Source organism: Emydura macquarii, unplaced genomic scaffold, assembly GCF_026122565.2.
Source record: "Emydura macquarii macquarii isolate MOO-44397 ecotype Brisbane River unplaced genomic scaffold, CSIRO-AGI_Emac_v2 contig_2676, whole genome shotgun sequence".
Lineage (NCBI taxonomy): Eukaryota > Metazoa > Chordata > Testudines > Chelidae > Emydura > Emydura macquarii.
Window position 1 is genome coordinate 33,307,531 of NW_027132813.1, and position 24,034 is coordinate 33,331,564.

At 39.1% G+C, this 24,034-nt stretch overlaps 1 protein-coding gene across 1 annotated transcript in view; it reads right to left on the bottom strand.

The window, feature by feature from the left end:
* PNPT1 (polyribonucleotide nucleotidyltransferase 1) overlaps nt 1–21,759 on the bottom strand; it is a 35,114-nt gene extending 13,355 nt beyond the window's left edge. Inside the window, exons 1-17 of the mRNA XM_067565177.1 lie at nt 21,525–21,759; nt 19,234–19,294; nt 18,872–18,946; nt 18,515–18,620; nt 16,099–16,148; nt 15,244–15,307; nt 15,101–15,148; nt 13,194–13,307; nt 11,785–11,971; nt 7,867–7,918; nt 7,217–7,274; nt 4,591–4,687; nt 4,392–4,494; nt 2,826–2,896; nt 1,684–1,720; nt 592–658; nt 406–495 (exon numbers count right to left, since the gene is read on the bottom strand). Coding sequence (XP_067421278.1) covers nt 406–495; nt 592–658; nt 1,684–1,720; nt 2,826–2,896; nt 4,392–4,494; nt 4,591–4,687; nt 7,217–7,274; nt 7,867–7,918; nt 11,785–11,971; nt 13,194–13,307; nt 15,101–15,148; nt 15,244–15,307; nt 16,099–16,148; nt 18,515–18,620; nt 18,872–18,946; nt 19,234–19,294; nt 21,525–21,724 — 1,480 coding nt within the window. The 5' untranslated portion in view covers nt 21,725–21,759. The remainder of the gene's footprint in view (nt 1–405; nt 496–591; nt 659–1,683; nt 1,721–2,825; nt 2,897–4,391; nt 4,495–4,590; nt 4,688–7,216; nt 7,275–7,866; nt 7,919–11,784; nt 11,972–13,193; nt 13,308–15,100; nt 15,149–15,243; nt 15,308–16,098; nt 16,149–18,514; nt 18,621–18,871; nt 18,947–19,233; nt 19,295–21,524) is intronic.
* Between the last annotated feature and the right edge of the window lie 2,275 nt (nt 21,760–24,034).

A 24,034-nucleotide genomic window follows, 5' to 3' on the forward strand; every position in this document is an offset into this window, starting at 1 on the left:
GATAAAAAGTAACAAATAGAACTAGTTAGTGAAGTTATTCAGTAATTCTAAAATTAAACCTCTTACCAATCAAGAGACAGGGTTTCCCAGAAATTCAATTGACTACAATTGCTATCACAAAGGGTTTAGAAAAATAAACGTAACCAGAAAACAATAAATGGCATATTGCCCACAAATCTTCAACTTGTATCTTCCCCTGATATTTGAGGTCCATGACGAGGTTCAGAAACATGTGCAGCCGTGTCATTTTCTGAATTTCAACTAAGAATCCATCTAGCGTCATTAAATAGCATATTAATTAATTAGCTATATCAACTGCTAGCATAGATCAAATCCAAGGCATTTAAAGAAGCATATTTTGTCTTTGCCACCAAGTAAAAAAAAATGAAAGTTAAATTTTAATACCATTTGACTCCAAGACTTCTGAAGTAACCCTTATTGTGAAAGGGAAATCTTGGGGAATAACTGGCTTCAAAGCTTTCTCTGCAAGCGTACCTGTATTTAAAAGGTACAAAATATTCCATCAATACAAAGTGATTAAATGAAGTACTACTATAATTACGATGTCTAACTTCTCTAGGTCTCACTCACCATGTCCAAGTTCTCTTCTGTTCACACCGGTAACTTTGCCAATCTCATTAGTTGCATAAGGAGGAAACTAGAAAAATGAAGTTTTCATATAGAAAGTAAAGCAGCATGTGGTACCCTTTTCATTCAATTGCCTGTTTGCCTCAAAACAAGCACCAATGCCTCCAAGAAAAATACAAGGGTATCAAGAAAAAAATACTTCTAGTAGTCACTTGAATAATCTTTAAAAGTCATCAGCTGTAAGAAATTCTTTATCAACTAAGGAGATTTCATTTTATAATTTCTATTTGGGGGATTTTTGCATCTTCCTCTGAAGAGTCTGTTACTAGTTGCTGTCGGAGACACAATACTGAACTGAATAGACCACTGCTCCAATTTAAGTTCCCTGGATTTAGTTAGTAGGAGTAAGTTCATACTGATCTAGCTCGCTAATTTTATGAGATACACAGAAACTTTAATTTTCTATTATGCATGAATTGTCAATGCAGCTGTGGATCACCAATGTTTGATACCTTAACTGTTATTTCCTGCGCATTCCTCTGTTTGCCTTTTCTTGTCCTCCCTACACCAGTTTCTTCACATCTCTAGAGACTTAAAAAAAAACCCTTCCTTTTCTACACTCTCTCTACTTTTAATAGAAAGTGCTAGTGTCAGGCAGAGAGAATTCAGCCAAAGCATTTCCTCTCCAGCACCATTACTCCCTGATAATTGACCACCTCAGATGGATCCGCATTTAATAAATGCATATCGACACTTGTAAAAAGTCAAAGAGAATAATACAGTTGCAAGATAACCGAGGACCAAGGGAGGCAAGCTAACCACAATTAAACTTGTCAAGAACTGTATATGTGACAGCTTCACTTTTCTGTCATACAATCACAAACATATTCATTATGCAAAAACAAAAGCGTACTTATAATTTCCAAATCTGTTGCATTACATCTGCTTTGTGAAATATTTTGAGCAAATCCCAAAGAATGAGAAATGCTTATGATACAAGAGAGCTTATTTACAATTTTACTTATAAACTATTAGGTATATTCACATTTGTGAAATATGCAACAAAACGTGTGAAACACAGCAAAGCTATCTTACCTCATAATGCAGCATAAAGTTTTTATCTTTTATTCCACTAGAAATCAAAAAGAGGACAGCATCATATAGGAGCTACTGAACATCAGCTTCCATTTAGAGTATGATATAAAAGGTTAAGTAGCTCCATTATCACTCAATATACATGCCTACAAACATGAAGGTGAAGTATATCAATGAACCAGTTGAACAGCAAGACCATTTTCTATTGCTTCTGCACATATTTAATTTCTCGGTAACACATGAATTTAAGACCTTATCTGAAAACAAAAATTGTACCACTTTATACTGTTATAGTTAAAGCCCTCCCCCGCACTCCTCCTTGCAGTGTGGACACAATTATATTGGTATAAAAGGTGCTTTACTGGTGTAGCTCTACCATAGGGAAGGAGAATAAACTATACCAGGATAAGGCACCATTATACCAAAGTAACTGCATCAACACTAGGGTTATACCAATTTAATTATTTTAATGGAAAAGTCATGTCCCAAACAAAGTTAAACCAGTATACAAACTGTGTATAGTCAAAGTCTTAGAGATTCATAACCAGTGGAATGTGAGAGACTAGGAGGAGGAGCAAACCTATAAATAACTCCTGAAATCAAACCTCACCTGTAATTCCACACATGGACCCTCTCTTCACTAGTGCAGTAGCCTACAGCACACTAATGTGAGAACTGGGGGCGAAGGCACAAATTAATTTGCAAGATGAGTGAAATGAGGTTGTTAAAACATCTCTGTGGCAGAAAACAGCGTTAGTTGGAGCAAGGTTGGGAGAGCAAAATGTATGAAGAGCAGATGACTGCATCCAAGCCTTTTTACCTAATAAGATGGTTATCACCAATAAAGATTAGTGCATCAGCAAGAAGACTGATAGAAATTACTAGTTCTAAAAACACAGAGGGCTTATCTACACAATGAGGCACATTTATGCAGTTTTTACACATTTAGGAATCTTTTTACATGGTCTCATTTTTTAAAAGAGTGAATATTTCCTGATTCATTGTTTATAGCCACTGAGCCAATATAATCATAACCTATGACTAAAGGCAATTGCAAAGAGCTGTGGTGTACTTGGCACTTTTAAAAAATCAGGACACTATTATAAATGAAAGAAAGCAATAGCAGGTAAGAGGGCACATACCTCACAACTGTTGTGATAAGATCAGATTTTACATTTGATTCTAATGAATCAAATGTAACAGTACAGAGAACCTAGAATAAAAAAAGGGACAATGAAAACTTCACACAATTTATAATCCTTTTAAGCTATATTGGGCACTAAGGTTATGGAGATTTGTTTTGGAAACTTTCTATTATGATTCTTGTCAAACATCAATTCTCAATAGATTTCTTTACAACAAACGTGTCAATAGAATCAGAACTTTTTCCTGTAAATGTCCACCAGTCTGTCAGGAAACAAACTGATTCCTGGCTTTTTCTTCCTGGCCTGGCAAGAGCCTGGAGTACTACAGAGGTAGCATGCTCACCTTAAGAGACAAATTACCTCAATTAAAAGACTCCCCTATTAACCAGTTAAAAATCTAGACAGATGATAATCAATCATTGCCCAGAAGGTGGCTATGAAACAGAGGGTCTAGTGAGAGGTCTTAGAGCAGAAACTCAACAGGCAGTTCCTCTAGCCTGCTTTAGAAAGGGCTCCCTCTCCACTCCCCTCCATGGGGGGAAGGGGGAGGAAACGAGACAGGGACAAAGATGCAGTTTAAAATATATTATATAATCTGAATACATACATTTCTTTTAAAAAGATTTATAGGAAAAACTGCTGGGCAGTCTCCTATATGGTAGCAGTTCAGATAAATTAGACAATGTTATTTTAAGTGAGTTGCCACCATAAACCTGATTATTGAGCTGAACATCCTACACACTTTGCTGTTGTTCAGCAAAGAACAGTTTTAATGTAAAACTCACTTTTTTTTTTTAAATAAGTAATGCACGGAGAGGATTAAAATTAAGTACTTTTGTATTTATGCAAGTAACAAACAGATTTATTGTGAACCATTCTGAATTAGAAATTACTTCATAAAGAAAGGAAATTACAAAAACTTATTTAATGGAATTACAGAAAAGCATGTTTGCAGCCTCAAGTTTTGTTTACTGGGCCGTCTTCAGGGATTTTAAAGGGCTGAAAGCGGGCATGTGATTTTGCTTAATGGAGTACTTCTAGGTAACTAGGTTTTGTAACATTCTTTTGAAGTTTCCACTGGAACAGCAAATAATTTAGGTCTGTACATTGTTTCTTAAACTGAACCTGAATGGTACACGACATTTAATAATTTCTTTCACTGGAAGGCACGCAAGATGTTTTCAATAATTACTTGGGCATGGTCTACACTTACCTCGGCGATTCGGCAGCAGTCGACGTGAGTTAAGCAAACTATGCAGAGAACTTGCGTAACTCCCATCGACTGCTGTTCTTCTTCTCTGCGTGCCGTCTTCAATGCACTGCGCCGACGGGAACGCAGTGCTATGCCACTTGAGGAGGTGGTTTTAGTACGTCAACTTCTGGATCGACTGACTAGGTCTTCACTGACCGCTCAGTCGATTCAGATAAGTCTATCTGACGGCAGCGACTTTGCCGCCGTCAGCATAGACAGTCTTGATTACAAAATAACGTAAACTTCATAGTTAATGGATACTTTCAGCTTATGACAACTATAATTTGACTTCTGAGGTTTGAAAGTATTACCTGCGTTTGACCTCTCTGAAACAATGCTGATCCATGAAGTGTTTTAAATATGTCCACTTCACAACTGATATTTCTGAGAGAAGTCAGGTCTCTACCATCGCACCTGTAGTAATAAAACAAACTACAAAGTCAAGAAAACCATATTTATGGACAAAATTATTTGTGAAAAGTTTATTCAAAAAGGATTCAATGCATTTACCTTATGTATTCTTTCAGAATAAAGTTTCTAAAAATGTCCTTAGAAACAACATTAAAAGATTCCATAATTTCGTAAGACTCAGCCTCTGGAAATTTCTCTAGAGATACCAAACACAAATGAGAACTCCATGCTTCCATAGATAGAAAACAGTTATTAACTAACAAGCACTGTTAGGGTACAACAAAAGCACATTGTATTGCCACACATTTTATTCACAATTGGGAGCACTCTCCAAAATGTTAGAAATTGGGTAAGTCACAGAAGTGGCTCCAGATCTATTACCAGTCTATTGTTCAAACAGTATCCTTCTAATTCACCCATAAAGCAGTAACCACTGCTCTCTTAAGCCTTGTCTACATTAGTACTTATTCCAGCAAAACGTTTATCATTCAGGGTCATGAAAAAAACACTCTCGAGCGACATAAGTTTTGCCAACATAAGCACTTGTGTGCACAGTGCTGTGTCGGTGGGATACGCTCTCCCACTGGCATAATGCAGCTACACAAGCACTTGTACAGTGGCACAGCTGTAAGTGTAAAATAGCCCTTAGCCTACTAGGACCAAGAGGGATAGGTAGACTTGCTTTCTATTACTGTTGAAATACAAACATTTGAAAAGAGTAAACACTAATGCATTGCAACTGTGCCAGTCCTGGGCTGTGCAAGTCCTAAGTCAGTAAGATGTGCAAGATACCAGTAAGACTTTCATACCCCATGTACCCTGGGGTTTGGAGGATTTCAGTTGGCTGTACGGTGTTCAGAGGCGTATAAGCTTTATTTTTTTCTAGGGGTGAGTGGGGAGGCGAGAACCTGAGACATCCTCTATTCCCTTCACACACACTAGTTTTCTCTTGTGCTGCTTTACAACGTGAAGGTAGGGCAGGAAGAGGAGTAAGGCTTTTTTCCTACCCCAGAGCCCCAGCATATGGAAAAGCGGTATTTAGTGGCAATAGCTTTCCTCCTCACTATTAGGAGTTTGAGCTGGTCGATGGAGGCTGATTCCTGCAGTGATATAGCTTCCAACTAGCTCAGCAATAACTGCTAACTGTTCAGTACACTGCTCCCAGGTAAAGGGAGCAGATGGTTGATAAGTCTTTCCTTGCTCAACTATTTATGCAAAAGTGAGTAAAACTCAGGAGTTTGCCTGCTCCAAGATCAAAGAGAGCATTTATTACACCTCCCTTGTGAGTAAGCACCCTAATAAACTCAAATGAGGCTGTGCATACATGTGGGAGCCTGGAGGTATAAAGAAACTAATAGCCCTGTTGAATAGGGGACTGGCAATGCCTTTCTTTCCCCTACATGCTAAGAACACAGATATCTTCAGGACAACTGGCCAGAGCTAAGCCAAAGCATACACACCTAGAGTACTGGGTCCCATGCTGTGGTATATACTATACATTACCATTTCATGCAATGCAGTATATTGTTTCAGTATTAGTTCTTATAATTAAGTATTTTGTATTAAGTTATTTTAAAATTAGAACTTCAGTAACAAAATGCTATGCTCATTTTTGTGTTATACCACTGGTTTTCAACTTGGGGCCCTCAGACTGTTTAGGGACTGGTCTACACTGGCAGCGGTGGTTGACGGGAGATACACAAGCCGCCAATGTACTTATGTTCATGTAGTGCAGCATCTTCATGGTGCTGTGTCGACAGGAGATGACCTCCTGTCAATGCTGCTTTACTCCTTTTGGGAGATGGATTAATTCAGTTGACCGGAGAGCACTCTCGGATTGACTGTGCGGGTCTACACAGACCTGCTCAAATCAAAGTGACTGCATTGATGCCTGCTGCTGCAGTAGTGAAGACATACCCTAAGATTTCCAAAGGGGTCTGGCACCACCATTTGAAATTTTTTCAGAGTCCGCAAATGAAAAAATGCCTGGCAACCACTTTGCTATACAACCACATCTTAAATGTGATTTGCAAAAAACTGGCTTACATAAACAAGACCTGAACAGGGGTTTTTTTTGGTATGGCTTCCTCCCCCCTCCGCCCATTAGAGGAACAGGTTTATAGAATTTATAACTGGGGAAGTTGTAAATGGTGACATCACATAAGCCAAGCAAGTGAAAGTCGTGCAATTAAGAGGGATTTTTAGTCAGACAATTTAAGACTCATTTTAACGTATGACTAATTAACATTTTGGATAAAGAAAACCTTTATTAAAGATTCAGCACTCTTATATTCCTTCAATGAAGGTGTAAGGCTTACAATAAATATTCCTGAGACCTCGAACAGGTGTTCCAGCAAAACCAAGACACACCAAGGCAAAAATTTCTAGTATGTCTAACTTATAAACAGAAAAATAAATTTTGTATTTATTTTTATATTCTATAAAGTGGGCTTGAACATTTATGTATGTATCTATGTATTTATTTTATTTATACACGCACAATAAATACATACATAAATGTTCAAGCCCACTTTATACATCAAAAAAAAGGGCACAAGACCAATCTAAAAATATTACATCCTATTCAGGTCACCATAAACAGCATCCTCTCTTTGTAAAATAATATTACAGTACAGTATTTATATTACTGTAGTGACTACTGGCCTCAAGATCAGTGCCCAATTATATTACAATAGTCTAAATATTACACAAAGTAGTAAAATACCTTTCAATTGTTCTTCTGTTTCCAGTCGTATCTTGTTAATCGCTTCATCTCTAGAAATCTAGATAAGATGTGCATACATTATCACTGATAGTGCAGACTAACAATAGTGCAACAATCTCTTGACATTGTGCACAGCTGTCTAGCAATGGGATAATCATGGAACTCTAAGCACAAGGAATCATAACATACTGAAACAAGGATCTCTAGGATATGAGCCTGTGATTAAAGAAAAATAGCTTACTTAAACTACTGCACTGTAATTGTATCCATGTTGGTCCCATGATATTACAAAGACAAAGTGGGTGAGTTAATATCTTTATTGGACCAACTTTGGTGAGAAAGACAAGCTTTCAAGCCGCACACAGAGCCTAGACCTGAAGAAGAGCTCTGTGTGGCTTGAAAGCTTGTCTTTCTCACCAAAGTTGGTCCAATAAAGATATTAACTCACCCACTATGTCTCTCTTATACTACTGCACTCATTTTGCAGAATAGGAGGAAACACAGTCCAGTGTTAGGGCCTTTAAAGAAATGTCATGAGGACAGAAGTACAACTAAATTTAAACATGGACTAATTCAGAGAACAAAAATTCAGAGAACCGATTCAGATATGACTTACTAAAAAAACAACAGATTTTGATGGCAGCACTTACTTTGTCGTGGCTAAAATCTGCAAACACTGCAGAGATCTTGTCAGAGGCAAATCTTTTGGAAGAGAAAAAAGTAAAAAAAGTAATTAAAAAACCTGATAGTATGTGTTTAACTGTACAAAGTTTGAACAAGTCACCCACATAAATACATTTCTAATGAAATAGGTGACTTTAAAAAGGTTGCTAGCTTATTAAAGATTTAAATACATCTCCTGCTATAATACTAATATAAATAATACTCTTTAGCAGCATTATATAGGATAAAAAGTTTAACTTTTTCTGATACAAAACCCTATATTTAAGAGTTTAATATGGCCAGGAAAAAAACAAAAAACTGTTGAAACTTGGTACACAAAGTCTATTATTTAGAAAATGTTTTGACATTTTGTTGAAATAAATTTAGATGCAGTTATGTTCACATGGACATCTTGTATTTCACTGAATGGGTTTTAATTGCACATTTTCAAAGGGATTCATCTATAAAGATTGGAGCAAACAGAAAACTGGAGGAATTCTTACTTAACCAGCTACTGCACACTAAGGCCTGGTGTACACTGGTGGCTTAATTCGAATTAAAGTCCCTTAATTCGAATTAATTACTCCCGCGTCTACACTTGCATTGTTAATTCGAATTAAGAAGCCTTTAAAATCGAATTAATAAAACCACCTCTGCAAGTGGATTAGCTCCTGAAGCGCATCAGTTAATTCGCATTAGTGAGAGTGTGGACGCAATGGGACTTAATTCGAATTAATTGGCCTCCAGACTGTATCCCATGATGCCCCATTTCAGTACCCTCCCCGAAAGCAGCCCCGGGAAGATTTAAATCTTCATTTCCTGCAGTGAATGGGTTTAAAATCCAAGCTGCAATCACTCGCCCCCCCACACACAACAAGCCCTTTGCAGTTTGTCCCTTTGAAAGTTTAGCCCTTTAAAGTTTGTCCCTTTGAAAGGTTTCACCCCCCTCTCCGTGTGGTGAATGCGTTTTAAATGCCAGCAGTGAGAGGAAATTCTTTGCTACATTGTTTCAGTGGCCAATCATGGAAATTGATACTTTCTTAAGAGTTTATTCACAATGCTACATGTGGATACATTATATCATGCTTTCCATTAGTGAAATGGAAACATTTGTATCACTGTATTAATATACTAACTGACTCAGTTGTTATTTATCTTACATTCTACAGACACCTGTAGAATCAAAATCAAAGGCAAGAAATATATAGGGGATGGTAGGGGGAGCATAAAAGGCAAACAGTATACTGGTGGGGGGGTTCATTTGGTGAAGGGAAAAATCAAAGGCAAGCAATATACAGGGGGTGGTGGGGGGAGCATAAAAAGCAAACAGCATACAGTTCTAAAGTAATCCAGGATAAGCTGAGATGTATTTGTCACGGTCAAAATGAGAGCATAGTTCAGCTGGCTCCATGTGCCTGCAGCAATGGCGATCGGGGGAGTAAAAAACAGCATGAAAATCCTTTTCCTGTTTGTTTGGGGGTGGGGGAAGAGGGTGGAGGAAGCAGCGCTGCATCCTGGGATGATGACACTCGTCACAACAGCCTCTATGGTTAGTTGCACTGTGGGATAGCTTCCAACATTGCACTGCTTTCTAATTCGAATTAAGGCTGGCCAGTGTAGATGCAAGAAACCAGCACAAACACTGTAGTGTGGAGAGTCTGCAGCAGTTTCTATAAATCGCTTTCTGTAATTCAAATTAAGCTAATTCGAATTAGTGCTGCAGTGCAGACATAGCCTAAGTTTCACTGTTTAATTAAATTAAAATTATCTTTCATCCTTGATTACCCAATTTACTTTTATTTCCTATTCTTCTGCTACCACTATCAATGTAGTTTTCTGAATTCTGCTCTTTCATGTATACCAGCGGTTCTCAACCTTTTTTTCCCCGAGTACCACTCGGGCCAGGTACAGTCAGGTCAAGTACCACTTGACCCGACTGTACGCGACCCGAGTACCACTCGGGGAAAAAAAAGGGAAGGGACTTGCGGCGGGGTTTCGCGGCGGCGGGAGGGATTTGCGGCGGGGTTTCGCGGCCGCGGGGAGACACGGGCGGCGGGGTTTCGCGGCGGAAACAATATCTGCCGCCGAAACCCTTCCGCCGTTTCCCCATTTTCGGCAGCAGAGTTTCACGTGGGCGCGTGGGAGAGCCCTTCCGGCGGCGGCGGCGGATTCAGCGGCACGCGTACCACCCAGCCTTTCGGTAAGTACCACCGGTGGTACGGTTGAGAACCGCTGATGTATACAATCATTTTCTGATTTCTCTCGCTCTTAATTGTTGAAACATTCAGAGTTCTTTGGTTGCATTCCATTAGTTCTCAGTTATACTACTTAAGAGAGCATGCATTGAGGGTGGATCAGAAGAAAAGGAGGAGATTTGAGTTCATTAGTTTTACATTAAGTATACTATTTTTAACATTTAGGCTGTTTGCTGAAACAGACTGTCTAGATATGAAATTAGTGCCCAAGAAATTCTCCTCTCCCCAGCTTTCACACACATAACACCTATGTATATTATTGGAAGTTGTGCCTCACTGACAGATCCATAAGCCTGTCTTCTTACAACTTACAATGTAATCTTCATAAAAAAAGTGAGGAAATGCCATCAAGTGGTCAATTTGGATCTTTACAAAAATATATATTTCTATGGTTTTAGATGTTTAGGGGCCCCAGATTGATGCTCTCTTTCATTTGTCTCTTTTACAGACAGCATTGTCCCCTGCTTGGGGGAAGTTTGTACATCAACATGAGGTACAGTAATAGAAACTAAACAGAGAGAAGTTGCAGCTGCTTCTTCAAAAGAGCAACAGCCCAAAAAGTCCTCAGAGATGAGGGTAGAGAAAAGAACCCGTGCGCCCTCCTCCCTGAATACACGGTAGTTTGGGGGCAAGACAACTTTTTCCTCCCCACCAAAAGATGCGAAAGTGCTGAAGATATAGGAAAATTTGTGTCTCTCTCTCGATACGCGTGGGACAATCTTTGGCAGACGGCAGAGAGAACTGTGAGACAACATTCTAAATTGAGGGAGAAGATGAATTGATGCTGGGAGAGCACTACAAGGAAGCTCAGTGGGTCAATTACATTTAAGCTGACCTTGAGCACCAAGTTCTCAGTTCCTTCCACTCGTGCTTACAGAGTGACCAGTGGGCCCACTGGTATTCCCCTCCTCAACGGTTCTCTGATGTGCTGTGAGACATAAAAAACACACAGCCTTGTGCATTTCCCACCCCAGCCCTTTTTCATAGTGAGGTATTTGCCCCCACTTGCTGGCTTTTCCTCCCAGCAGTGACAGATGAAAGAATTGCTAGGAGGGTTGTATTGATGTGTAGCAGCTCTGTAAACACCAGAAGGAGAGTGGGAAGCTCAGCTTGCTAAGCTCCCATGCAGCATTTCCCTAGAACTGATCCATCTGATCCTCACCCTGAATTCTCTCTGCTACCTATTAGTTTCCCTTACTCAAGACTGAAAAAGAAGATGGGGGAAAATGGAGCAAACGGGGTGGGGGAGGAGGGAGAGAACCAGGTGCTTCTCCCTCAAGATACCATCTCTATCTGGGGGGGAGATGAGAGCCTCTCTCCCTTATTTTTTGTGGGGGAGGAGGGCCTAGAATGAGTTCCTCTTCCTCCCTCTTTCCCATCCTCTTGTCTTCAGGCTGCTACTGTAGCACTGCCCTTCCGACTAAGCAAAGGAGGGGTTGAGAGCCAAGGCATCTAACTATCAAAAGGAAGAAAAAGCATAGGATAAGTCAGGGACTCAATGTTCAAAACAAACAGTATTTTGTAAGAAAAAAGCCCAGGATTGGTTATTTACTCCCCCACCCTTACTTCACAGAATAGAGGATTAGTTAAGAGACAGAATTTGGTCACACTAATGCACTTTAAATTAGAACCATTTGTTTTTGTACTTACTGCTTTGCACATTCCACAATCTCTGCTGGAGCACTAAATAACTTCTGAACAGTTCTCTTAGCAGCACCTTGTTCTTTTACCAATTGTTGTATACACTGAATTATTTGTTGAGTATGTTTCATTCCCATTTTGATGGCATGGCAGAAGTCTTGTTGCAATATATTCTCGGCTGCTGCTTCCAACATGACTATTAATTCAAAGTCAAATTGTAAATCAGTTACCATTATGTTTTTCAACTGATATAGAAAAAGTTGTTAAAATATATCTATCAGAAAGGAAACCTAAAGACTCGTATTTTTGGTAAAATTAAGACAATGGCTTAGTCAATCTGTTTGATCTCTGCCAGGCTGATTTTATTGTTTCAAAGGACATATCAGAGAAATAGCTTCAGAATGCAAATCAATGAGCTGGACTTATGGAAGAAAAATTGGGAGGATTTCAGAGTAATTTTGCAACTATAAATTAATAAGGAGAAATTCTGCAAGATGCAACTGAAAGGAATCAAGAAACTAATACCTCCAAAATAGGCTAAAGGTTAGAATGTGCATTTAGATACAGATGTGACACAGACTGAATACAATACATTATACACTTCCTCAACCAGTAAGATTACATTAATATTAAATTATAATGGAATAAGAAATTCAACTTATAAAGAAGTGTGCCATGAATCTTTTGGCCACTCATGACATATTAAATGAAAACTCTGATAATGTAAAATACAGTCTCATCATTAAGTCTACTTATAAAATGGGATAAATCACTAACAAATGTTAGCGAATTAAACGTAACAAAAAGGAAGCTGACATACTGACAGTGTGAAGATGTATGCAGTGGCCATTTGAAGTCAGAAAATATCAGTTTTTGAAAGCAAAATTAAATTAACCAATTTAAGAAAAGTGCTCTCTCCTGTAAGCAGCTTTATAACTTAAGGCTTCCAGTGCTTTTAAAAATGGGAGCTAAATTCTCTTAGAACTACTCTGCATCACAAATCTGGATTCTGTGGAGACTAAAATTTTACTGGCTGTTAGGACACATGACCACTAACTCAGGTTTCACTGTATTACAGTAAAACATTTAGAGACTTTATTTATTGATAGTGTATTCCAAAAGTTTCAAGAAAAATCTTTAAACAGCACCAAAGTTGCTGTTCAATTGAATAAACAGGGAGCACAATGCAAGTTTTATGATATTAAATCTCATTAATATAGTAAAGGAATTCCAATACACATTAATGATTTCCAGCCAAATCAAACTAGGAAAAACATATTTCCTCACTATTTCTGCTTCTATCTAGTCTTGATTATAAAAAGGTAGTATTGCAAGAGAATCACAATTAAAAGTGGTGCTTATGAGAAAGCACTCAATTTTTAAGTAAACATCAAATTTGAATAATTGTAACCACTTACCAATCTGACTTTGAGGAGCTCCAGTGACCAGTAAGTTCAAGGTACTGGAAGATATTTCTTTTCGAGTTGGGTTAATAACAATTTCTCCATCAATCATTCCTACCCTTACTGCACCTAAGAAAAAACTGTAACAGTTAATTTTTGCATCTAAGTAGGAGTCCATTCAAAGAATCATTTTTACTTGGTTTGCTTTCACAGGTAATTATTAAAGTTACTAATTCTATTTAAATAGTGGATTTTTTCTGTGCTTGTGCCAGATTACCTTCTGACAGTTACTTGTTTATTCAAACAATGCAGACAGTTTGCAAGTAAAGTTAGTTACCCTGGAAAATTCTTACTTATTTGGGGCACAGCTGTTATTGCAGTGTAACCAATAGTGGTATTATACCCCTAAGGTTATAAGCTTATTTTTGTTGGTAGTTTGGACATGGGTTTCCTACAACATAAATCAATTGAAGAAAAATAAATTACAAAGTGAAATCTCTATTTGAGAAATTTAAATTACCTCCCTGTGAGACATTCAGGATGGCCAAAGAGCCCCAGTGTTTGGATGGGGCCTTGCAGGCATAAGTATTTCAAAATTCTGAAAAAATAAAGACGTTCCCAAGGCAAAATCCTTCATTAATCTAGAGTTAAACTCAGAAGTACTGATCAACAGCTTAGCGATTAAAAAAAGAAAAACCAAAAAAACTACATATACACACACACTTTAAGAACACATTAGAAACCCAGGAAGTGCAATCATGCCAATGAAGAATTCCACAGGTTTCTAATTTTTTTTTTTTAAATAAAACATTTTTGTAAGATTTTTTAAAATCCTTAAATCATTGATATGTTCTATCAACCTTTACTCCAGTTTAGTAGAATTTTATTGTCTGGAAATTTTACAAGCATATATTGTTGAAGGGAGAAGGCTACCAATCCGTTTGAAAACAGTAAGACTTGTCTGTTAATGGAACATTTCCTGAAAGCTATAGGGGATGCTCCAAGAGTGCTGCTATATTTGAGAATATTCCTTAGAATAAGAAAATAAATGGTTGTAGCATGTCTGCCCTCCCCCCAAAACCTTTAAGAATTGTTTTAATATTTCCAATAAACTAGAGAAACACTTGTGGGAGATAATCTGAAATAGTAATACAGGAGAAGGAGCTTTTATAGAAGTGTATTAACTTGCTAAATAAAATTAAATGAACAAGACACTTTCAAAAAGTATTTTACTTTCCATATATTTTATAGTCATGGGGATATTTCCTCAGAAAATTAAAATTAGAAAGTAATTTTCTAATCACTAATGTCACTGTCTGCAGATAAAGTCTATTAAAAAAAGTAATTCTATAGCTACTATTATTAAAAGTACACAGAATATCAGAAAAATATATTCTCTATTTTTCAGTACATTTACAACTTTTTGTGTAGTTTCATTATTTGCTCTATATAATGTTTTCCATGTCTGTGTGGGGCTTTAACACAGCACAAGAGAATAGAAAAACAAAATGTGACTGTAAAACCACACAGGTTGGTAGCGGAATCTGGGATAGACGTAGTACCTGGAACTACCTTTAATTTTAAAATGACTAGATTTCAAGTTACATGCAGTATTGTACTGTGCTGGTCCCAGGATATTACACACACAAGATGGGTGAGGTAACATCTTTTATTGGATCAACTTCTGGTGGTGAGGTAGATAAGCTTTTGAGCTTACACGGAGCTCTTAGTCAGGTCTGAAAGCTCAAAAGCTTGTTTCTCCCACGCTAGCAGAAGTTGGTCCAATAAAAGATATTACCTCAACCACGTTGTCTCTCTAGATTTTAAGTTGGCAAGTTCCTAGTAAATTTTTTTCAACTGTGGCCTTACTGTTGCATTGTTTTCTTGACCCAGTTATTTTTTATTCTACAATGTTTACTTACCAATGGGACCATTCCATGGAATATCTGATAACGCAAGTGCTGCGGATGCTAAAATTATAAGATATGTTTTTAAAATAATTACATAAATACAAACATTAAATATTTTATAAGCTTTTTTTTTTTTTTTTTAAAGTAATTTTTACCTCCATTAATTGCCAGGACATCGGGATTATTGACACCGTCTACTGCTAAAAGATTACAAATGATCTGGTATAATATAAAAGACAATGGAAGAATTTTGAGCTATAATTTATTTATTTTTCATCAAAACACATGCAAGGAACAACAAATACATTGAGCTACAAATTATATGAACTCATATGAAGAAAAAATAAAAAATTAATAAACTGACAGATAAAATGTTATTTAAACAGCAAGAAGCACCAAACTAGGGGCAAACACAGGCCCTTAAAATGTGACATTATCATCTTTATCTATCCCTTGCATACTTCAGAAATAATATAAATGAGATAAATCTAAAGGGTAACAAATGTGAGAGAGAAAATTCCACAGTGAAGTAACCTTAAAATATTCACAGGAAATAGATTGAGAGGTTCTTGGGTTTTAAGAATTGTTTTTATTCTGTTGCACAAATATGCAGTGTTTGCGCTTTCTGTCCCCACCTTCTACAAGAGAAAATGGAGCATGAACTTGCAATGAAAATCTTTTGGGACACTGAGCTAAGGTTGTTGAATAGCCTATTCTACTTGACATACAACATAAGCATTGATCATAGTTTCATCTAAAATGTTACCAAGCAAGAATGAGTCTGAATTCAGACCAGTTCCAAAGAATAGCTTTCTTGTAGCAACGAGTACTTGGCCTGTGTTAAGCAATACTATTTACTGAATGATTAATGGATGCTGCAGTTAATCCTTCAACTGCACCAATAGTTAACACTATTTTGCAAAACATTAACCCATTTTGGAAGCTTGCCCAAAACTGTTTTCTTTTGGCTCCCACACAACTGTGACTATAACTAAAAATAATGAACCCACCTGTGTATCATAATAGTAGCCTGCTGGGAAGAGTGGCCTAATTGATCGATCTGTAAAAAAATATTTCAAAACTTTCATACATGGAGAGATTAAGATTATGACTGCTTATATGAAAGAGTGGATGAAGGAGGTGAACGACATATATATATATATATATATATATATATATATATATATATATATATATATATATATATATATATGCGCATTCAATAATAAACGACAAAGATAAAAACTGGGCCATCTTTTATTTACCCCTCATAAAAAACAACAAAAAAGAGTTATCCAAAGAAACTGACAACCAACACATTTAAAAATCCAAAGTCTAATTAATTTATGTAACTCTTTGTCAAAAGTATCATTGAGTCTAAAACCTAAGCAGGATTCAAAAAAGGATTAGACATGTACAAGGATGAGAATATTCACTGTCACGTTAGACAAGATAAAAATATCTTCTCTATTTCTTTTCCTCTATGTTGTTTTTCCTGGTGAAGATCACAGCAGCAGCATGGAGAGTAGGAAGGATCAGACCTCCTTTTCTTCCACAACAGGTCCCAGCTCCTCCTGAGGAATTCCCAGACATTCCCAGGCCAGCTGGGAGATATAACTCCTCCATCATGTCCTGGGTCAGCCTTGGGGTCTTCTTCCAGTGGAACATGCCCAGTATAGTTCCAAAGGAAGCCTATCAGTGAGCATCCTTATCAAGTGCCCAAACCAAGTCAGCTGACGCCTCTCAGTCTGGCTCTACACTGGAGCTCTACACTGAGGCTCTCCCGAATAGCCAAGTCCCTCACCCTAATTTGGAGAATCAACCCGGCCACCTGCAGAGAAACCTCATTTCTGCCACTTGTACGCATGATCTCATCCTGATCTTGAGGGACTTGGAATTAGATAAAAATATAAGGGACATAATCCTTCATACTTCAAGATACAAGTCAGCCACTAAATGATGGGTGTTAGGAAAAAGCTTCCTCTATGTCCAAGTTATTTCACAGTATGGGGATTCTAGCGTCTTCCTCTGAAGCACCTACTAACTGCTACTATCCAGGACCAGGTACGAGACAATGTATCTGTGGTCTGATCTATAATGCAACTCCTGTACTCCAAGTCACAGTTAGTAATAAACTTTGTACATAGTTAAGCTTCTCCTTATATAAAATAATAAATACATTTCCATGATTTAAGTTAGAATACTTCAGATTAGAACCAATTGACCTGCCTTAAAATTGTTATACTTGGAAGTCTCAACTAGATTACCTTAAAACACAACAAAAAGCAAAAACTAAACAAGAAAAATAAATTGTTCGTAAAAAAATAACTCTACAATATCCTTGCTTTATTGCTTCAGTAAATAAAGTATATCTCATTCCAGAAACTCCATTGAGGACCCAAACGACAATAATGAAGTTCTTAAAAAAAACCCACTAAAAATAGTCAATATGAAAAATTGCTGTTTTTATCCAGTTAGAACTGCCCCTGAAGATTCCTACTTAAGATCATGAACCTCAGTGCCATGGGCCTTGAAAATACTAAAACTCAGTAACCATGCACATATCCAAACTGACTTTTGAAGGATGAAAGTATAAAGAACTGAGTAATGCTCTCATGGTTCTTTTTCTGCTGCTGAAAAGAACACATTTTGAAAGTATGAGTATTTTTTATTAGTAGCAAAATAAATGTGTCAGATGCTTTACAGACACAAAGACAAAGTCCTAGCTCCAGAAAGCTTGTAATGAGATGAAAAGCAATGCAACTGAATAGTGAAATTAAACATGTTGCATTATTTTTATGATGTTTGGATTTTTTAAAATTTTGATTTTCACATGATTTATTAATCTCTGCACAGCGATTAGGGCTTAGTCTGTTCAGAACTATACCCCCTCTTCAGATTGTCTATTAACTCCTGCTAGTTTTATCTAATGTTGAGCCTCAAGATTCCACCATCTCATTCAAGAAACAAATTTTGGGCATCCTGGAGACTATTTTTTCAGACAATGGGGAAGGTGCAAGGAGGATACATGTGGGCCATACAGTCTGTCTCCTTTTTTTCTACTTTCCCAGAAAAATATTTGGTTGCCTCTTTTTTCATCTCTCCTGTCAAATGATTAGCTCCAAGAGATGATATCCTCCTAGGCTGAGGCACGAGAAATCCCAGTCTCAGTAGCAAAGAAATCTCACAGGCTATGTGAAATTTTGGGCTTTCACATAAGGCGTGCAGCCCCAATGGATAGTTTTTAAATGATTCTGAACTTTCCAGCACTTTAAAGCATGCATTTCTCCCAATACTGCAGCAGAGGCAATATTCTCTGAAAACAATGGTAAAAGATAGCTCTCTTTTTTCAATCTTTCAATAAGGATATTACAAACAACGAAAAGAAAGCCCTGGACAGTGTCTCTTTACAGTCTTTTGCCATACCTATTACTCTGCTTGTAAGAATTTCTTTATCAGTGGTACCAAGCTCTCTTCTAAGGTAGTTTGTGGGAATTCTTCCTGCTGCAGCAGCTTTCTGGCGATAGTCAACCTTACACAATAAAACAGGGATTCATAAACAAAACTGTAATTACTGCTCATTCTTAAATGTACTATAAAATTACAGGTAAGAGATGGAAATATATCTGAATTCAATAGTTGAATATTCTATTTGGTTTAGCCAGAGACAAAACAATTTACATTAAAACCCAACTGAAATATTTGAGGACTCAAGTTCCATTTCCCTACCATTATTTATAGTTATTAGTTTGGACAGTTTGTGTAATTACAATTAGTACTCACCACTAACGGCATGAACTGAGATGGAGAAGGCTTTGTTTTACTGACTGCTGTGACCATCACTGATGTATCACCTAACTTGATTAAAAACAGTGAAATTACTTTTAAAAGACATTTTCGTACATTTATCATTTAATTTCATTTCTCAGTAGAGAATTTTCCAAGTGAAGAGCAAACAGATGAATCCACAACTTGCACAGGTGGTTAGGTGTCTGGAAACCTTATAAGAAGGTTTTCCTATGCAGTTGGTAACTGTGGATCCAGTAGACACTCCAATGACCATGTAGCAGGCTGAGACATCTTAACAAGAAACAGTACATTTATCCAACTTGACTTATTAGTTTTGAGTTTGCATAGATTTTTACCTGTACTACGGCACATCCATCAGCAAATCTGGCCAGTTTTCCTGAGGAAATTTCCAACTTTCTGTTAAAAAGAGGATATTTGCCATTAGTGACAAATAAGGATCAGTTTACCAACACCTCTAAAAATATGAAACATAGAACAAGTGCATAATAGTTTAATAGAAAATATTGATTTACTATTCATGACAGGAACTGGCTTGAAAGTCTAGATACTGAAGCCTTCCACTTATTTACAGAACAGAAAACAAGAGTGAAAGCTTCCCTACTGATCTGCAATTTTGCTTCAATCGCTGAAGGGATCGCCTTCCAAGAAGGAAAATGCAGGCTGTTTACTCTCCCCTGCAGTTTGGACAATGGTGGTGTGATTAGCAGGGTGCACCAAAGTGCTATGCTGTAACTCTCCTGTGTGGATGCTATAGGCACGAACTAAGAAGTTCCTAATTTACATTAATGTAGTCCTATTTGAAGTAGGCTACATTAACATGAACTAGCAACCTTTTAGTTCATGTCCATAACATCCATCTGAGGGAGTTATACACAACACTCTGGGTGCACTGCTATTCTCCCCACCCCCCTTTTAACTGCGGGGCAGTGTAGACAAAACCTTTGGCCTTGTCTACATTTACCAGCAAATTTGGCGGCAGTTGACGGGAGTTATGCAAGCTACAATATGTCGCTTGCGTAACTTACATCGACTTCCTAAATTCTCTTCTGCGTCCCATCTCCACTACACTGCGCCAACAGGAAATGTGTACCTGTCGATGCAGCACTACTCTTTTTTCAGGAGGTGGTTTTATTAGATCAACTTCCGGATCGATTGACCGGGTCTTCACTTCTTCAGTGTAGACATAACCTTAGTCTCCAAACTAATTCCATCCTGTACTTTTCTGTTGTGACTGCCATTTGCAACAGGCAGTAAGTCATGTGGAACAAGACAGATCTGCACCCATGTTTTACATCAGCAAAGTAAGAGCCGAACAGTAATATCTTTGACAGTACAGAACTTGGCTAGATTTGAACTACTGACTTAGAGGTGAAAGGTTCTGTATTCTATTGGATATCAACCAGTCCCCCCTACACTTCAGTTTTAAGAGTCCTATTAATAGCTATCATTAGTCTCAAGGGTATAGGTATTAAATGAAAGGGGAAAAAAAAGTATCAACACAAAATGGGATGGTGTATATATGCCATGGAAAAAATACCACACATTTACATCCCACACAAACTTTTTCTCAGTCACAGTACTGTAATGGAATAAGTGTAATGGAAGATCAGATATGTTCACTTTTGCATGTAGAGGCAAGAATATGCCCATTCTTTGGCAGCTATGTATGTGAGAGTATAGTGGGAAAAAAGTTCAAGTGACATTGAATTTTCTTATTTACTTCAACTGATTTAAGGCCTGATTCAACACCCACTGAAGTCAACTCAAGATTTTCCACTGATTTCAGTGGACTTTGGATCAGGTCCCTAATTATTTTTTAAAATTTCAACCAGCTCCTCTGATGAAATGTATCAATGTAATCAAAACATGGGGAGACAGCCACTAGCTCTCAAACTGCAAGAAGAGTCCACATCTGGATGGTTATTTCTGAGATGTTAAACTTCAATGACTTGCGTATTAATACCTTTCTACTTTATAAATGTACCAGCACAACTCTGCACCAGTACCACCATGACATAAACCATCTTAGTCAACACGATGGAAGGATTTTAATTTCAAATCACTATCATCATGACAAGGTATTGCAAGGCCTACTGAAAAGCAGTGCATCATCTCTGTGCAATAAGGGCAGACTTAAAAAGAACAGGAAGCCAGCTGGATTTTAAACAATTAGATTATGAGTTGGGGAAGAGATGGCTAAAGCAAAGCTACACAGACCTCCTCCCCCCCAACATACACACACTTCTCTGCAGATACTGGACATGAGTGGACAGTGAGGAGCAGAGCAAAGATCAAGGGGACGTACCCTGACAAGAAGTAAGCAACCCTGGGGTCAAAAGGGGAAAGTGACAAACCATGGGGGTCAGAAGAGGGGGAGGAAATGTCGAGGGGAAAACGCCGGCCGGCAGACAGCGGAGGACGGTTCTGGGAGCGGGCTAGGGGATGGCGGTGGTGGGGGGTAGAGCGCAGGGCAGCGAGGGGAGCTGTTCTGGGAAGGGGCGGGGAGAAGGAGCAGGCCCGAGGCCCCAGGATACAGGGAGGAGAGAGACGGTCCCGGCCCCCGGGCGGGTGGAGGGACTGAGTCCCCCGGGCGGACGCTGCTTCCTTCCGGCGGCCCCCTCCTCACTTGTTTCCCACGTCCACCGAAGCCGCCTTGTAGGTCCTGGCGTTGCCCTGAAGGCCCCGAGCCGGGGCCAGCTGCACCCGTCGGCCGCCCAGCCGCAGCCAGCGCCTCATGGCGCCGGGCAGCGGGCGGTAACTGCCGGCCCCGGCCAGCTCCCTCAGCCCAGCGCGGCAGCAGGCCCGACACGCCGTGCAGGCCGCCATGACACCCGGGTCCGCACGCCCCGCCGGTACCGCGTTCTTACAAACCCCCCGCCGATTGGCTGCGGAGGGCTCGGAGTCCGGGCACGCTCGGAACAAAGCCGAGCTCCATTGGCTGAGGCTCGCAGGAGCGCGGGGCGGGGCCGCAGGCGGCTGAATTTCGATTCCGCCGTGTGAGCTAATCCCGAGGTCCAGGGCCCCCGCCCCTGCTGGCAGCGCCTCGCTATGGCAGCCGGCGAGGGACAGCCTCAGGCCGGCCCCTGGAGGGGGCGGGCTCAGCAGCAGCTGCTGCGCGCTCCAGGCCTGTTGGCATCGGCCCGGGCGGGGTGTCGCTGACGCCTGGTGCTGTGCACACCACTGCCAAACACTGGCCTCCCCCCGCAGACAGCCTCCCCGGGGAGTGAGACCTCCAACACCACTGACCTTCCCCCGCACAGTCCCCCCCAGAGACTTCCCACCTCCACTGACCTTCCCCCATCTCTGCCAGAGACCCCCACCACTGATTCCAACAACCCCCCCCACACCCTAAAACTGAGCCCAACAAAATTCTCCCACACCTGCAACATTGACACCAACAAAATCCCGTCTCTCCCCCCCCCCCCCCCGGGGCCCCACCTACTCCCAACAAAATCCCCCCCCCCCCAAAAAAAAACACTGATCCTCAACAAAATCTCATCCCCAGAGGACTCCCAACAAAATCCCCGTGCACACCCAACACTGCTCCCCCAACAAAGTCCTCCATCCACCCCCAAACACTGAGCCCTGACAAAATCCTCCATCCACCCCAAACACTGACCCCTGACAAAATTCCCTGTCTACCCCACTGACCACCTCAGCAAAATCCCTTATACACTGTCAAACACCTTGCTGGCAAAATCCCCCATTTACCCTCCAACACAGACCCCGACAGCAAAATCACCTATCCATCCCCATTCAGTATAGAGATTACTTTTAACTTTCACTATTCTTTTAAAGGGATACTGGAGTGAGATGAATGATATGTACGTGGGAATTATTACTAATGAGGCTATTTCCCTGATTTAGTATTTGAGGTATAAGGTTTTTTCCTTTAAGGGTCTGTCAGTGCTCTAATCATTTCCTGAGCGTTACAGGATTTTTAAGTTTAAACCACTCTGTATAGTGCATTTAAAAGCCACATTTTATTAAATTATTTTTGCCCAAATTATTAGATAAAAAATAAGAGCTTTTGCCCATTACAAACAGATTCAACAAGTGTCATCATCACCATTAAATCGTGTCTTAGCCAGGATAGAAACATTCTTCCATGCACAGGGCCGCTCTCTCCATGACATCTCAAGTAGCCTTAATTCCTAAAGAAGTTATTACTGTATTTTCACAAAGAAAAATGACTTCTGAGCAGACAGAATCTTCTTGGTCTTTGTCACTTTGGGCTTAGGAAAAAAATACGCATTTTTTGAGATATTTTTTCCTTGTGTGAACCTGAAGAAGACACTACATATGTATAGAAATTAGACTACCAAGCTCCTAATGATTTTAATTAATCATTCATTTCTTTAAATTGTCATTGGCAAAAGGTCCAGTAGCATCATCTAGCAATCAAGGCACTGCACATGGTACCAAGAGACTTGGGTTTTATTCCAGTTGTCACTGAGCTGATTTGTGACTTGGGCATGTCTCTCTGTTCCTTAGTTCTCCCATTTGTAAAACAGAGATAATGATACTTAGACCATGTCTACACTACAGACTTCTGCCAGCATAACTATGTTGGTCAGGGGCGTGAAGAGGTATGATCCCTGACCAACACACTTGGCCTGGTAAAAGTCGCTAGGGTAGATGATGACTCTAGTTATACTAGCAAAACTGCACTTTTTCCAGCATAGTTGATTTCACTCTAGGGGGCTGGATTAAGCTATACCAGTAAAAGCACAGTATGCATCCATACTTGGAGTGCTTTGCCGGTATAGTATATTGGTACTCCTTTAACGGCAAAGCGCTCCTGGTGTAGACGTGGCGTTAGCCTCATTTGAAAAACACTGAAATCCCTGGATAAAAAGTGCAATATAAAAACTATTATACATATTTTTGCATAACACAACATTTTCCAGAGAAAATATTTGCTGTATGAGTGTATATGTTCAGAATACAACAAAATATTACAACCAGGTGAACAGATATTTAGTTTTACATCAGTTAATTGTTCTTTGGACAGTGAAATTATTGCTCTCTTGTACAAAATAACATAGATTATTATTTAATGTGAGCATGAATGAACAGCAATCTGAGCACAAAGGCCCAATCATACCACGATTGAGATTCATGCATGACTAAATT